Raw genomic sequence first — 15,317 nt, 5'->3', positions numbered from 1 at the left:
TAGTGACGGTAGTTGTCGCTGTTTTGTAAGCTGCGATATTCCAGCGCTATGGTCCTGGGTCTTTTGCAGTCATCCATCCATCAGCAGGGGTCTCGATTTCTCGGCGCCGATTCCAACCACCGGCGCCGATGACAGATACTCATTAGGCACGAGGCAAAATCGCAAAGCACGTTCACTCATCAAGCAGGTAGTTAATGGAAAGACAACGATCGTCCTCTTCAAAGTTTAATTATAATGGATCTGCCTCGGTCTATCGCATCATCTTTCCATACCAAGCATTTCTATAATGATGTTCTGATGATTAGACTATTTTTCATGTTCTGATTTTCGTGTAAAAACATGGGCAGAGGACACGTCTTATACTTATCCGTATACCATGTCATGATACGGACACATGCTTGCTTGCACATAATTGCGGCTCCAACTCAATTCGTGGATAAGGGCCTCAAAGTTGATTGTGTAAGCGGGCGGGATGCGGTCGAATCTAGCGCCAGGCGGGCTGTTTAGCTTGCCGTGATGAATTGAGCGCTTCATCAAAGGTCCCACATACCAGGGACCATGAGTTACAGTACAGAGTTAAGTCCAACTTTAAGTGAAGCGAAGATTATCTATCGACCCCGACTCCGAATTTCGCTTTCACGGCACCTTTACGAAAGCCGCCAAGGGCCAGGCATTGAAGTTCGAACTTTGAAGTGCCGCCCTCCGTGGAGGCTTTTCTTGACCGTAGACTGTAGGGCTGGGGTAGGCAATTACTAATAACTCTCATCAACTCAGATCATACATAGTACTATACGGACGGACGGTTCAGCAGCCGTTGATCCCCATAAGGAGGGACGGCAGTGGTGATCAGACATGCTTATAAACTCAAAGCCACGTACCGCTGTACCGTTAGACTGCCGCGATGATACCTTCTCTGGGCTCGGATATATCAACCGTCTTTGGCAGGCGTCTTACCGCAGTTTCGTGATGAACAAAGACCCCAGAAGTCCGAATACCCCCCAGAGTACCTTATTAGCTAGCAAACAAAAGAGCCAAAAAGGGGGGGTATGAAAGAGCAAGCCGCCAGCTTCATCCCCAGAATCACGGTCACAGTAAGCCTGAGGTTTTGGAAGCAAGATCGATAGCCGGACTTGTTCATGGTGCCGAAACCGATCGGAGTCCGCGGCTGGGAGACAGTCCGTTCTTCAATGCAATGCAATTGAAGCCATGGACATGGAATTGGACACGTGCATGTAGATGTTGCGTAAGTGAGATGAAGGCTGAGGTAGCAGTCGATCATTTGATCAGTTGTACAACTGCCGAATGGACGAAAACCTCCGCGATTTGAACCCGAGCTATCGGTAAATAGACAAGAAGCCTATTCACTTCACTTCGCTCACTGTCCTCTGAGGCTAGGTGTAACAGAACCATGTAAGCTACATGGTAAAACCGTAAATGCAATGATATGATTATTTCATTATGGTGTTCCTGTATCCGTACGGTCTTTGCGGTCTGGAACCATGCCGCCCGTTCCTTTGAAATGAAACCTTCTTTGGGATTCTGTCAAAGAGACCAGTTGCTTCCCTGTCAACTCAGATCCATTGTGAAGCGAATTCCATGTTTAATTATGGATCTTGGATACGACGAGAGCTTCGTTTCAGTCAAGGTTCAGTTGAGCAAGACAGGCAGGGTATGTATTCCAAGCGCTAACCACTAGAACTAAGAAAAAGACAAAGCCCCGAAAAAGGCATTTCTCGTCATCCCTACAATCCAACAAGAAGTGAGGGATATTCTCATAGATGTCCATATTTGTGACATGCAAGTTTGTTTGCTGTGAATCAATTATCAGGCCACCACAAACACAAACCCCGAACCCATCGATCGATCATGAATGGATGGATTGGATGGATTGGATGGATGTGACGGCTGTAGCGGTAAGTCTCCCGGATAGCGGAAATGCGGCCGCGAAATTTCTCCAACTACAGCTCGTGACCCATTCGTTTTTCATTCTTCTGTCTCTCTCTCTCTCTCTCTCTCTCTCTCTGTATTTTTTTCGCATTCTTTTCATGCTCGCTTATCCACTTCCTCCCCACAACTCACAGTCGCACACGGCACTGCAAGCTACGGTACAGCCTTGGATCTGACCGTCGACGTCATGCCGTCTTGATTATCAACAAAAAGTCCACCCGCTTAGCAAATTCAGTACCACGTTGACGTTTGAACTTGCTCAGTGAGTGCCAGTTTCACCGTCCGGCACTTGCTCTAGTCAAACTCTGTTATTGTTGGTCAGAAAGAAGAAGAAGAAAAGTCAATGGACCCAGGCCAGGGCGTGTTGTTCAAGTGCATGGACAGTGGAGTTTTAGTGCATGATGGTGGTGATGAATCCTCGGGGCGGGCACCTCAATCGATGACACCAACACACCTACCTAATTAACGCGGAGAGCGAAAAACCCTGATCGCCAGAAACGAGCGCTACTGTAGTAGCCCTGCCTACACCTACGCCTGCGCCTGCATGTGCGCCTGCATGTGCGCCTGCTGCTTAGTGACCCGGAAATAGATTACACGCGGCGGGGATAACACTGCCCGTCCCTGTCCCTGTCAATGGCTGAATACGTAAAATCGAGTCCATGACTCGTCGTTGATGGAGATATGTATGCATGTCAATCTTGTCTGTGTAAGTGCTCTGTTCACAATCGCATCAGAACTAGGTAGCCAAGACATATTTCATCAACTTTTTCGACGCAACCGTCGTAGTGTACCTGTACTGCAACATGTGCAAGACAGGTACCTCATTTGATCAGTATTCTCACATCCAGACTGATGTTCAACCTTGATAAACAGACGCCGGAGATAAAGACCTAGTGCAGCAAACGTGACCTAAAACGGGCGTAACGTGCTGACCTGATGTCATGTTATGATGATAACAAAACGAGTCTGTTTCCCGACGTTGCTGGTTGTATGTGTGTACAGTAGCCTGCGGCAAGCCTACCTAGGTACCTATCTAGATCTCACCTCAACCAAGACAGTCAGTCAGTGACTGAGATGTCAAAGTGGTTGGTCAACTCGGCAACTCGAAGCCGAGCCATGTTTACTTTTCGCGATGCGGGATGATGATGCTGTATGTAAGTCTCCCCCAGGGGACCATCACTGGTCCTATGGGATCTTGTCGTTCTCAGCCGCGCCCCTGGGCTACTCCCTTTGACCAGGTTCTTTTCCATGGAAATCTTTCTAGAAGGCCGCGGGATTATCAGTGCATGGTACCCCCATCGGCACCGGAACGGCAATGGTGGATCTATCGGGTTGGAGATATCTTGGAAGCAGTAATTGAAATCGGCCTGTAAGAGCTGTCGGACTCGCCCGAAATTTGACGAGATGGGCACTAGACGTTCCCCGTTCATCTCATCACCATCACCATCTTGAACTGGTGCACGGACTTGAACAGCTCTTCGGTGCCGAAGTGGGGGTTCCTTTTGCTCAATAAGGCCAGCCAACAGTAGTGTCACTACTGCGTGCTTATCCAGAGAAAGTTTCCCATGATATCAACCCGAAAAAGCCAGAGGGCGTGAAATGAGGTCAGCGGCTTCTCTGATATCCAGGGCTGTTGGAGGATTGACTCGCGCTACGATTCCCCTAGGCTACTGACTGGTACATAAGGCCATGACTTCAATACCCCGACCTCCGTGCCGAGGTGTGGCCAGCTTTTCAAGTCGGCGTTTAAAAAGCCCGATTCGAGATTGCAAGTCTTGGGTTATGTGCGTTTTATTTCCTCGGGCCGCTTTCGGTCACCTGAAAGGTGAAGCAAGCCTTACACCCTTGGAGGAATGAGGAAGTTGGAACGTCATATCCATGTTCGCTCTGAAATTGAACAAACAACGGCATATGGATCAAAGTCGGCATGTCGAGAAATGCCTCAATACCCATGGCATTGCATCGAATGCATGTAACTGAACTGGACTGGACTGAGCTTGTGCTCCTGAGTGCGAGTGTCCGCTTACACTTACACCCCCTTCTCCATTTTCGTTTTCATGTTCCGATTATCAGACACGATCAATGCCTGGCAATCTCCTTCAGATAGGTACGGACGTAACGTTAGTTGCTCGTGATTTTTCATCTAGAGGCTGCATGGCACAAGCCCAGGCCCATCATTACTTCATACATTACCAATCTATTCATGTTCCACGCCGTCGTCTTTCCTAGCCTCTTCTCTTGACGCTTCTTTTCGCCTCACTAGACTCTTCCAGGACGCCCCATAAGAGGCTCCCAAGAGGCTCCAGACTCCAGAGCCCCTTGGGTCTGGCGCCTTTCGGCCGAAAACCGCATCGCAGCCCGACCGTTGCCAACGTCGCATGATATGAGTCTCAAGCAAGCCCTATGATCTGAGCTGAGCTTGGCATTGCACCCTAATGGAATGTTTCATCACCAGAAATCTCTATGTTCTACCACTTTCACAGGGAATCACATATTCACATGGCCATGGCCTTTGAAATCTCAGAGTTCGTCGGCTATGCCGATGAATATCACCTTTATAAACCGGGTCTTTCGATGACTCCTAAAAAAAAATGAAAGAAAAAAATGGGACTCAATGGGTCATCGAAGCTCGCCATGATTCTCAATTCTTGTTCTACGGGATTCGGTGTTGAGGTTTTCCTTGTCTGTAAGATCAGCCCCAAGTTGGTTCAGCCGCAGATTTGATGTGTCTACCCATGAGTCGATCCGCCAAACAGGAACCAATAACAAGGCGTTTCCGAAAGCACAAGGTGGAAATCCTATGGAATAACTTCAAACAAGCCTCATCCATGAAAGGCTTCCAACTCCGATCATTCTCCAGTAACGTCCGGGCTATGGGTCCGATGCTGTGGACGTATCGCAACGTGAGTGTGGATCCTCCTCACGAACCACCACCGGAAGTCTTATCACGCAAGGCTATGTCTGGCTTCTTGTCTCTCGCCTTCGAGATCGCCTGCATCCTCATCTGGCCAAGAGATTGGTTGAGCTCAAATATTGCCTCTCGCTTGAAACTATGGGGCTTGTAAATCAGGATTCTAATGGCCGAGCTTGTGAAAGTCTGGTGGTATTCTAGACTCCTTACCAGTATATCCTCGGTTAAGCACCCACTTTGATCACGACTGACAGTTACATCCCACGTCCATTTTGGATCAAAGATATCGATTCATCAATTCATTAAGGAAAGGTGGATGCAACATGGAAATGGACATCTTTGTCCACATGATACCGCTCTTGAATCACCAAGCTGCAACAACAGTCATGTACCTATGAAGAAGTATCAAACCACCAGACTGCTTAATGCACTACACATCATTGTACATGATAAGCTGGGGATGCTCATGTTCGCAAACAGCCCATGTCCACGCGGCACTCGGCAGATAGTTCATGAGGACTGCGGCTTTGTGGCCATAAGATGCAGATTCGAATAACTTTGGATCGTGTCGGCGCACTTTCTCCACTGCATCAGCGGTGGCCAGTGCAAGGAAGTGTTGTCGATTAGGTCCACGGGGAAGCACCCTACTCCGAGGTCAGTCGCAGCCGAGGTCTACTTAGGATATCACGGTGAAGAAAAGGGGAAAGGGGGTTGAGTACGGGGGAAACGTACAATGCGTTTCCAAAAATTCCATGGCACAAGCACGGCTCCTTGGTGAGAAGACCATGCTTCCAGGTTATGCTCTGACCTTTCTCGATGGCTGAGTCGATACGATCTTGCAAGTCAGGGAAATACGGGCGCAGGGACGTCAGCGAATACAAGAAACCAGGGGCACCATGGCACCACTGAATGAGACTTGCGCCTTTGCCCTCCTTGAGGCTCCGCAGGCTCGACGGCCAATTCCCGTCAGGACCCTGAAGCTCGAGAAGCTTTTCCACGCGTCGTGCAAGTTGTGGGGCGAGTGATGGGTTTGAAAGAACGAGCTGTGTGATGATACCTATGTCACCATGAGCTGCTCCAAAATACCTCTTCCCATGCCACTCCCAATTACCCCTGCCGTCGTCATCGGTGGCCATAATACGCTCTGTAAGTCTCTTGATCGGAGATTCAACGAGACTCTTACTCCTGGGAACCCAGTGTTTCACCATACGCAACATGTATAATGCACCGGCCCGCCCATAGGGTATCTCTGATGGAAAAGTATCTTCCTGGGGGCTCGTATAGGGACCAAGAAGTATTGGTATATTGCTCAGGAAGGTTATTAAGTGATCATCCTCCTTGGTTATGCACGCTCTTACTGCTTCGAATGATAGTTTCTCGGACGATATGCCGCAGTTGCCATTCTCTAGGACCAACTTTCCACGGTCTCCTTCCAGGTAGCGTTTCGCCCAAGACAGCAAGTCTTGGCCAGAGATTTTCAGATCTGGGTATAGTTCGGACAGTTGAAGGAACAGGTAAGCAAGACCAGTGTATCCCATGAAGAGACCGCCAAGGTGGCGTTCGTGGTAGACCTCACGAGGCGGCGTATGCCGTACGACGAGTTCAAGAGCATATGTGAAGAGCTCTTTGGGATCCGAACCGAGTTTCTGGGGAGGCAAGTTATTCGAGATATATCGTTGAGTCATGCTGGCGGCGATGGTATATGCATTCGTGTCTCTGGTAAAGCTATCGGGAGCGGTTCGCGCTATCATTATCTGGATGACGCTGTCGTCAATGTTGGGCTCGACATGATGTTATACTGGTACGCGCGCTCCTAGTGACGCATACCTTTCATATTTTGGGGATGATCAGCAACACGTTACCATGTAATTGGAGGAGGGGCAAAAGACGAGGCTCACGCGACAGAACATACCACCAATGTACAAAAGAACAGGCTCTGCAGACACGACAAAAGAGATTATAATAGGCTCAAAGGCCAGGTTTGAAACAGGCCTGACCTGTTCCAAGATTGATCGCTTCCTATACGGCTCATGACAAACGATGAAGGCTGCCGAAACTTGGGGTCGATGGTGGGTCATGAGCTCCGGGCGGAGGTGGGTCCTCTGGGACATTTCTTGACGTTGATGCGACGTTGGAGGGGGGAATACAGGGTTCATAGGTCGTACTTGAGAAGAGAGGAGAGAGAATCACTTGGTAGAAGTACTGCATACCATATAAATACATAACTGATGAAACTCTTATATCAGAAGTTGTCAAAAATCATCACTGGCTCGTCACATAGAAGCCTGTGACGATTTAAGGTAGCCCCACTCGTAGGGCCCTGAGGTACCAATGACGACATCGATTAGAGCTTCTCTCCCTTGAGCTTCCATGGTTTAGGGTGGAATGTCAAGCTTGTGATTGCCAGCCTCGCAGTGATATAAACAAAGCGAACCATATCTCCTCTTTTTCACTTGGCAACATCAAAGTGCTCCTACAACGATTCGTTTCTGCACACGATCACCAGAATCGCAAACTTACTCCGACTTTCGCATTCAACAAACTACCATGGCCGACACAGCTGAAGCTTCGGGAGCTGATCACCAGCAGGAACCCACCAAGCGCAATAGAGTGGTTGACTCTGTTGGGGAGAAAGCTCAAGAAGTCTTGTACGTATAAATTACATTGATTCTCTCTTTTTCCTCTTCTTGGAGCTGACAACACCACTAGTAAGGAGGACTATGCCCAGGCTCGAGAGCATGTCACCAGCGCTGCCAAGAGCCGATCCTACCTCTACCCGATCAAGGTACAGTATCTCCCCGCCTGACCCCCAGAGAGAGTTCACATGCTAATGTAACACGTCTTGAACAGGGAATTTTCTACTTCATCTCCCATCGCTCACTTTGGAAGCCATTCGTCTCCAAGCTTGGTCCGCTGGTCCTCCTCTCTACCGGTGTCATTGGTGGCATGTTCTTCTTTACATACTTGCCACAGCTCGCCGTACTATTTTTCGTGAATGGCCCTATTGCGCCCTTCTCTGCCGTTCTGTTGGTTCTCAATGAGAGTACCACCATCATCAACCTTGTGTCTCGCAACTACCTTCTTCAAGATGCCCTTCTGGATGTGTTTGATGGTACACTCCTTGCCCGTGGAGATACCCAAATCGTGAGCGAGGGACGAGAGGTCAAGTCTGGGTCAGATCCGATGCAGAAGCTTGGCAAGATCATCAAGAGCCCCTTTGAAAAGTTCAGCCCCAAGGCCATTGTCCGCTACGTGATGTACCTGCCTCTCAACGCCATCCCGGTTGTTGGTACGGTCATTTTCATCCTCATTCAAGGTAAAAATGCACCATCAATAATTATATCACTCCACTGACCACACATAGGTCGCACTCGAGGCAAGGGAGTTCACGGTCGAGTAAGTTGTCTATCAACTGGGGTTTGACCAGAGCTAACAGTGTTCGTTCTAGTATTTCCAACTGAAGAAATGGACGCAGCCCAAGAGAGAGGATTGGCTTACCAAGAATGTTGGCCCCTACACGGCGTACGTATTTATCCATTCGCTTCCTGATTGACCGCTGGTAGCACATATGAGCCAAATTTAGCTAACTGAAATTTGTAAAAGATTCGGACTAGTTGCCACTCTTCTCGAGATGATTCCTGTTGCTTCCATGTTTTTCACATTCAGTAACACAGGTAAGTCTGAAGCGAGCTCGCATTGCGCCAAGCTAACGTCAACAAGTTGGAGCTGCCCTCTGGGCTGCTGATATTGAGGATAAGAATGCCTCGATGACTGATGGAACTGCCCCTACTCTGCGTGAAACCGCAAAAAAGGCCGAATAAGCGCATTTGTCTTCGCACAACAGGCTAAGCCTCAAAGCCACGCAACATCCACGATCTGCAAGACATTGTGTCCAAAACACGAGAGCAAGATTACTGATGTGGGTTTGATTCTGATATTCTGAGGGGTGAAGGTTTGTAAAATATGGGGGATGCATGAGGCAATCACGAGTTCCTGCCTATCTGAGGTACCTAACCTCAAATACAAGTGAGCGCTTTCGTAAACCCAATACAGGAAGGAATGTCCATTAGGTAGTTACATCAGCCAGGAAGGAAGGAATGGTCTGAAAGAGATGTCTTAGGCTAGGTAGTTCTAGGTCCAGGTGCCAGTTTTCTTTTTCGCAAAACTCTCGTCGTCTCGATTTGTCTCATTCTTTACACGTCAACGTGAGCCTCGCAACTATCCCCCTATTTGAATCTCTGAGTCTTCGCTGTCCAAGATGAAAACGCGCCAATGTCTGAGTCTTCGCTTAAGATCTGCAAGATCTGCTCTTGAGAGCAATCAGGTTCAGAATTGGAACCACCCTCACTTTTGGAAACGTTGATCCTCTTTCGAGAAAATGTCAACTGCGAGCCCTTGACCCTTGTCGTTGTTATTGGTTTGACTGGTAATGCCACGAGACGACATCTTCCAAGTTTTCATTGTCACTCATACCTAGTCATCCAAGAAAACGATGAAGAATTAGCGCTCTTCTATACGCCTGGGCGCTCAACAAAGACAAACTCAATGCATCACAGAACATTTCACCCCTGATGCGACCCGACCGCAAGCTGCATCTCGCCTCGTTGCCGAGGCTCGTTACAGGTGCCATGTCTGCACGGATGGTATGTAATGTCTGGGATTCTGGCCCCCAGACTGTGAAACCTCCAACAACCAGGCCGTTGATCCCCAACGGTCAAAGGCCCGACGTGGTTTGTGTTCCACCGCTTAACGCGGCCAAGACCTCGTCTACCAACAGTTTACTACTCCAAGTTAGATCCCGCAATGCAAGTCAGAGCGAGATACAGCCGTACGAGGATTAATCTGATACAGGTCATGTATGACCTGACGAGAGCGAGTTTCTTCACTAGAGTGAAAGGGACAGCTCCCAAGCATATGATCACTTGCTTATTCTCGACATGTCTTGTAATATGATGTACAATATCACTGGATATCGACAGGAATAGGCTGGCTCATACTCAAGTGAGATCAATTCTGGAAGCCATCCCATTTGTGTTGTTTCCTCGAAGAAACATGATGGGAGATGAAGGATGGCCTGTGACATGGCACGTGGAAACAATCACCGGCTGATGAAGCAGAGACGGTAGCAAGGATACTTCCTACATGCAATCAAGCGACAATACAACCCCAAACTCAAGTTTCTTGTCCAAAAAGATGAAGGGCCAAGCTAAATAAGCATCGACAACAGCTGTATAAGCTCATCTCCATCGTATCTACCTCCGTGTCATAAGAAGACGGAACTATACGCCTGTCCAGGATCCCGGGATCGTTTCCATCGGGAGGAAGGCAAGCAATCAGCCGGGCATGTTCTATTGGGTACCAAGAAAGCCGTTACTACCATCAACAACCGGAGCACCGCGGACGGTGGTCCAATATAGCAAGACATATCCAAAAGCCGCCACCGCAATGACACTGATCCAAGCACTTGTAACCTATTGGACCTGAAAATACAGCTTGTACGCTCATGCTGTGGCAGGCTTTCAGGGGTGAATTCAAATATCTGGCATTGGAAGGTACGTTCCGCCTATAAGGTTGCAAGATATGTGCCCCTTTACCAATCACTGGCAAAATTCTTGTGACAGCTGCTGCCAGTTGCACACTTTGTATCTCCTATCTTTTGCGCTGTTCATGATTCACTCACTCCTACGTATGCCTTGAACTGCTTGACTACTTTTCTTCCTCATTCTTCTCACTTCTTCTGCCCTTCTTTTCTTCCGCTTCACAAATCTCGCTTTCGTGTTCTCTCATCACCTCGAGGAAGCATCAAGGAAATAATATCCTAGCAGTCGACAATCACTCGTTTACCTGTATCTTTTATTCAACTATCGACTCATCCACTCGTTTAAATACTTCTGTAATAAAATCTGTTCACTGAATCGTTCTGGCGAGTTCAAAAAGCAATATCTTCATTTGTTTGAGGACGAACAGTATTCGCTGACCCAAAGAACCAACAGCACTACAACATCTTCGTCATGAGACCACCTAACATTCCTTTGATCACCGTCCTATCGGTGCTTCTAATGCTATCTTGTCTTCTAGGCAGCGTAGCCGGGCTTGGTCCCCGACAGCATCGGGGTGCTCGCAAAGATGTGCGCGGCAATACTTTCATCGAAGCTCGCAATCCCTTGGGTAACGCTCTCGCTGATGGTTATGGTCCACCTCCTCCCTATAATACGGGGGAACCAGTTGCTCCAACTGATTTGACTTCTTGTAAGTATTACGTTCTGACTCAAGGTCCTCCTCGAGTCTAACATTGTCAGATCACACTCTCGAGGAGTCCACTGCAACAGAAACTCAGCTTGGAGCTTCTCAAGCTAGTGTGACATCTAAGTCAAAGGTTTCTTCTCACTATGATACTGTCGCTTCTGGCAGCTCCTCTCTCTCTGTATCCTCAGCACTCGAGACCGGCACTGCCATGATAACTGTCGGTTCAAGCGCCAAGGCTGGCAATACATCCGGCTCCGAGGCATCGTCGAATGTTCACTTAACAGCTTCGAGCTCTTTCCTTGGGACTGAGACTTCTGGTGCTGAAACTTCCTCAATTTCACTTGGTCAAGTTTCTACTATTTCGGGTACTAATTCTTCGTTGACTGGCACTTATCCCTCTACGGTCACCTCATCACCCGGGACGGTAACTGTATTGCCTTCAGGTTCTGCCTCATCTGCCACAGTCTCTGGTTTCTTTAATGAAACAAATACAATCACTGAGAGTGTCTCTCACACACAAACAATGTTGAGTGCTGAAGCTTCAGGTGATTTCACTACAACGGAGTTTACTTCTCGCTTCAAGAGTAGCGTAATAAAGGTTGGGTCGACAACAACGACAACAAAAATGCTTAATGTTACAGTGACAGTCGCGCCCAGTTCTTCAACTGGTATTTCATCAAGCGTTTTATCTCTGGCTGTCCCCATGACTGCAGACAAAACCACGACAGTCACAGTCATCCCACAACAAAACTCATCTGGACTTTCTACTGGCGGTCTTGCTACTGATACTGATTCGGCGGTGCACTCAACATTGGGCAGTCTGGCCACTGAATCAACCAAGTCTGTCACAATCCAAAGCACTCTAACCGAGGTAGCTATTTCAGAATCGACTCAAAAGTCCACACTAGCTTCGAGCATTCCTGTCAATGGAACTGTGAGCCTCACTACTAGTACTACTGCCTACTTCACTGCAACAGTTGGAGTTCCTGCCCCATCTTCTGTTCTGCCAAGTTCATCTGGCATTTCAAGACCTACTATTGTTGCTTCTGATGACTCGTCGGGGGCTGGAACAGGAGACTCATCGGTGAGCATGGCATCTATTACTGTTGCCTTTTCCACCACAGTCACCACAAGCAAGACATACACTATACTCAACGTCACCTTACCAGCAACAAGCTCTTCTTTCTCTCCAGTTTCGACCTTCGTGACTAGCGCGAGCGCTGGTGTTTCCGAGTCAAATATTGCTACAACCTCGAACCAAATGTCTTCAGAGACTCTCTTTGCATCAACAGCTCTACCCATCAATGCGACCTCTGACTCATTCACCAAGTCCTTTGTTGTGACTACTGTGTCTGAGGGCTCGGTTATTACTATCTTCCCAGGCGGTATCATTCCAACCAAGAGCGCTTCAAGTATGATGAACAACTCTGTTTCTACACAGTATTCCACATTTGCCCCTTCGCGCTTCAATTCGTCTATGTCCATCAGACGGACTTCATTGTCTTTTCAGACAGACTCCTGGTTTGACTGGCCGACTTCGACGCTGACGACTTCACATACTTTGGAACCAACTTTGGAGGTTCCGTCACTTTCTTTTCCAAGCTCTTGGCTCTCGATCATTACCACACCAATGACGCCTCCCAGTGTGTCTGCAACGTCAACTCGAGGCCCAACTGATGGCTCAGCATTTGGCAACGTAACGGTGATCAAGACAACAATGACTTCTACCATCACTAGCAGTCTCGCACCAACAGGCCTATCCTCGTCTGGCAATGTCACGGTGGCCCATACCACTAGTGGGTACAACTTTTCTGAAAGTGTGGGATCCAGCAAGAGCGCATTCAGTTCTCAGTCGACCTCTCTCAACAGCTTTTCTGGTATCAGTACCGTCATCATGTCTAAGCAGCCTACCAACTTCCCCTTTCCAACCAACACAAGCTTGGTTTGGCAGTCGGAAACATCTTCAGTGTCACTCTCTGAATCTGGCAAAACCACCGGCCCCAAAGGCAGTGATGCTACATTCTCTGTGACAACAGCTGGGTTCAATAGCACTGCTCCTTATACCAACTCGACTACCATTACGGCCAGTGAAACATATCCTTCAAGTAATGGGGATGGGACGCCGTCCATGATTACTTCAGGGGCCTCTGCGTTGTGGAACACGACTAGCAGCGCTCAGAGGTTCACCAACTCAACTATCCAGACAACAGTTACCTCTACCCACACTGGCTCTGGTCTAGTTTCTGGAACTCAAACTTTGAGCGATGCAGCTGCCGTCACTCCTCAACCGCCCGCTTCGCTGAACGTTACACTCATCACCTTCACAGATGTGAAAGTAACTATCATATGCCGACTTTCTCGACGACATCTGAGAGCATCACGGCCAACAGTATCGACAGCACGGCCCCTTCCTCTTCCTCAACACCACATTGACGGGAACTGGCGCTTCCCTTCCACCAAGTAGTACAGGGCCTCGAATCACCATTACGGGAACCTTGGAAGACTTTTCAACATCCAGTGTCACCATTTCACCATCGGCCGGGACAACCTACCACACTGTGAACACCACAGTGGCTGGCACCACGACTAATACTTCGGCATCTGCTTCGGGAACAAATGAGCCACTCTTCCCGGTCTCCAACTCAACGAGTTTGGGCACTATCAGTCTCTCGACAATCGTTTCATGGAGGCCAGATCCCGAGCCATGGACGAGCTGGCCAACATTGAGCCTCACGAATGAGCCAGGTGTTTCCACATGGACTGTAAATAGTGAGATTTCAGAATGGACGTCGTACACTCGAACTACCACCAAGTCTTTGACTCCTACTTCAGTAGAGCCAAGCATTTCTGTTCACAACCTCAGCAGTGCAACCTCGGGGTCAACCTCTTATACTCGTACCACGACTGTGACCCTCACAGCCACTTTGGAAGAGTCCAGCACTTCCCCATCCACAAGTGGCAACAGGAGTAGTGCAGCCTCAGAGTCCAATTCATATACTCGTACAACAACCGTATTCCGCACTATGACTTTGGGAGGGCCAGGCGCGTCCTCACCTGCCCTCAACAGCTCAAGCAGTCGTGATTCCTTGTCAACCTCATACACTCGTACAACGACATTGACCCTTAGAACTACTTTGGCAGAATCCCCAACATCTCAAATATCTGAGACTGCAGTTACAGATTCATCAGTTTCCACATGGGCTAACGTAACCTCCAGGGTCACTGGCTTCATGAGCACAGAGACTATCTCATTGGCCACCGTTACATCGTCGCTCTCCGGAACACTGACAACTTTCTTGACAACTGGTAGCGCAAAGGGGATATCGACCAGCCTTGAGAGTTCCGCCTTGGCACCAATCCCAGTGGGTAACTCAACTCTATCACAGGCTTCTGGGAGAACATCATCGGGAATTGATACTTTGACGGCCACACCCTTGTTGACTAGCTCAGCGGGAACAGCTACTCCATGTGAATCTACGTCTACTAGCTCATCGACCTGCACAGAATCAGTGTACGACACCCCGACCCATACAGCCATTCCAGCTAGCACCGATTGCTTGACTGCAACGAATCGACCAGACTTATCGTTTTCGTACGTATCGACAGTAACAGCCACTGAAGACGTCTCATCGACCTGCAACACAACAAGCAACACGGTGCATTGGTCAAACATGACTCACACATTTGGTGTAAAAGGTTTGTGATATTCTTGATGGGCGAAATCATCAAACTAATGAAGTTCAGATACGGAAACGAGCACCTACCAGCCGCTTACAACAATGCGGACAGTCACAAAAGCGCAGACTGAAGAAGGATCGGGATCGGCTGGGGATGATTATCCCACGCCCACAGACAGGTTCCCCAAGGATCCCAACTTTCCATGGGGAAATGGCTCCCCAATCCATCGTCATCAGAACTCGTCTGAGCTTAGCCCTGGCGAAAATGACGGCGATGACGATGGAGGTCTGAGCAAGAGAAGCAGCTGGCGCCTGCGGTGGGAGGATGTCAGAGACAAACTGGAAGGTCTCTGGTGTGGACAGGCTTTGAAGTCAGAAGACTAAGTAAGTCTCAGGAGGAAGAAGGCATGATTTGGATTGTGTTTGTAAAACATTCCCTGATTATGAAGGGAATTCATTTCTTTCTACGGACATGTTGGTTCTCCCTGTATGGACTCCATTTCTATTCTAATTCAGCCCCGTTTGTTGGCTTCGAT

General features: G+C 48.6%; 4 protein-coding genes across 9 annotated transcripts; 3 read left to right on the top strand and 1 right to left on the bottom strand.

Moving 5' to 3' along the window:
* Nucleotides 1–3,982: 3,982 nt before the first annotated feature.
* Nucleotides 3,983–7,097, bottom strand: FVEG_02175 (hypothetical protein). Of its 6 annotated transcripts, none has more exons than XM_018889366.1 (3): nucleotides 6,757–7,097; nucleotides 5,591–6,685; nucleotides 3,983–5,502 (listed from the first exon to the last, which is right to left on the bottom strand). In XM_018889366.1, the coding sequence occupies exons 2-3, from the start codon at nucleotides 6,607–6,609 to the stop codon at nucleotides 5,289–5,291; spliced, it is 1,233 nt and encodes a 410-aa protein (XP_018745491.1). In that variant the 5' UTR covers nucleotides 6,610–6,685; nucleotides 6,757–7,097; the 3' UTR covers nucleotides 3,983–5,288. The 6 variants fall into 6 exon arrangements, with proteins under 6 accessions (XP_018745491.1, XP_018745492.1, XP_018745493.1 ...); XM_018889367.1 differs by having other exon boundaries at nucleotides 6,771–7,097; XM_018889368.1 differs by having other exon boundaries at nucleotides 5,591–6,612; nucleotides 6,771–7,097.
* On the top strand, nucleotides 4,671–5,012 carry FVEG_14996 (hypothetical protein; the record flags this gene model as incomplete). The annotated part of the gene is made up of 1 exon (XM_018904074.1): nucleotides 4,671–5,012. One exon carries the CDS (start codon nucleotides 4,671–4,673, stop codon nucleotides 5,010–5,012), a length of 342 nt encoding a protein of 113 aa, XP_018745496.1.
* Nucleotides 7,098–7,405: 308 nt separating the features above from the next.
* On the top strand, nucleotides 7,406–8,679 carry FVEG_02176 (hypothetical protein; the record flags this gene model as incomplete). The annotated part of the gene is made up of 7 exons (XM_018889371.1): nucleotides 7,406–7,506; nucleotides 7,568–7,643; nucleotides 7,709–8,174; nucleotides 8,223–8,254; nucleotides 8,307–8,380; nucleotides 8,462–8,532; nucleotides 8,579–8,679. The coding sequence occupies 7 exons, from the start codon at nucleotides 7,406–7,408 to the stop codon at nucleotides 8,677–8,679; spliced, it is 921 nt and encodes a 306-aa protein (XP_018745497.1).
* Nucleotides 8,680–10,869: 2,190 nt separating this feature from the next.
* On the top strand, nucleotides 10,870–15,165 carry FVEG_14997 (hypothetical protein; the record flags this gene model as incomplete). Its single annotated transcript, XM_018904075.1, has 4 exons — nucleotides 10,870–11,107; nucleotides 11,158–13,439; nucleotides 13,504–14,800; nucleotides 14,849–15,165. 4 exons carry the CDS (start codon nucleotides 10,870–10,872, stop codon nucleotides 15,163–15,165), a joined length of 4,134 nt encoding a protein of 1,377 aa, XP_018745498.1.
* Nucleotides 15,166–15,317: the final 152 nt, after the last annotated feature.

The sequence above is a fragment of the Fusarium verticillioides genome, chromosome 6 (genome assembly GCF_000149555.1).
Source record: "Fusarium verticillioides 7600 chromosome 6, whole genome shotgun sequence".
NCBI lineage: Eukaryota > Fungi > Ascomycota > Sordariomycetes > Hypocreales > Nectriaceae > Fusarium > Fusarium verticillioides.
The sequence above is the reverse complement of the archived record's forward strand: the minus strand, read 5'-3'. Positions and strand labels throughout refer to the sequence as shown.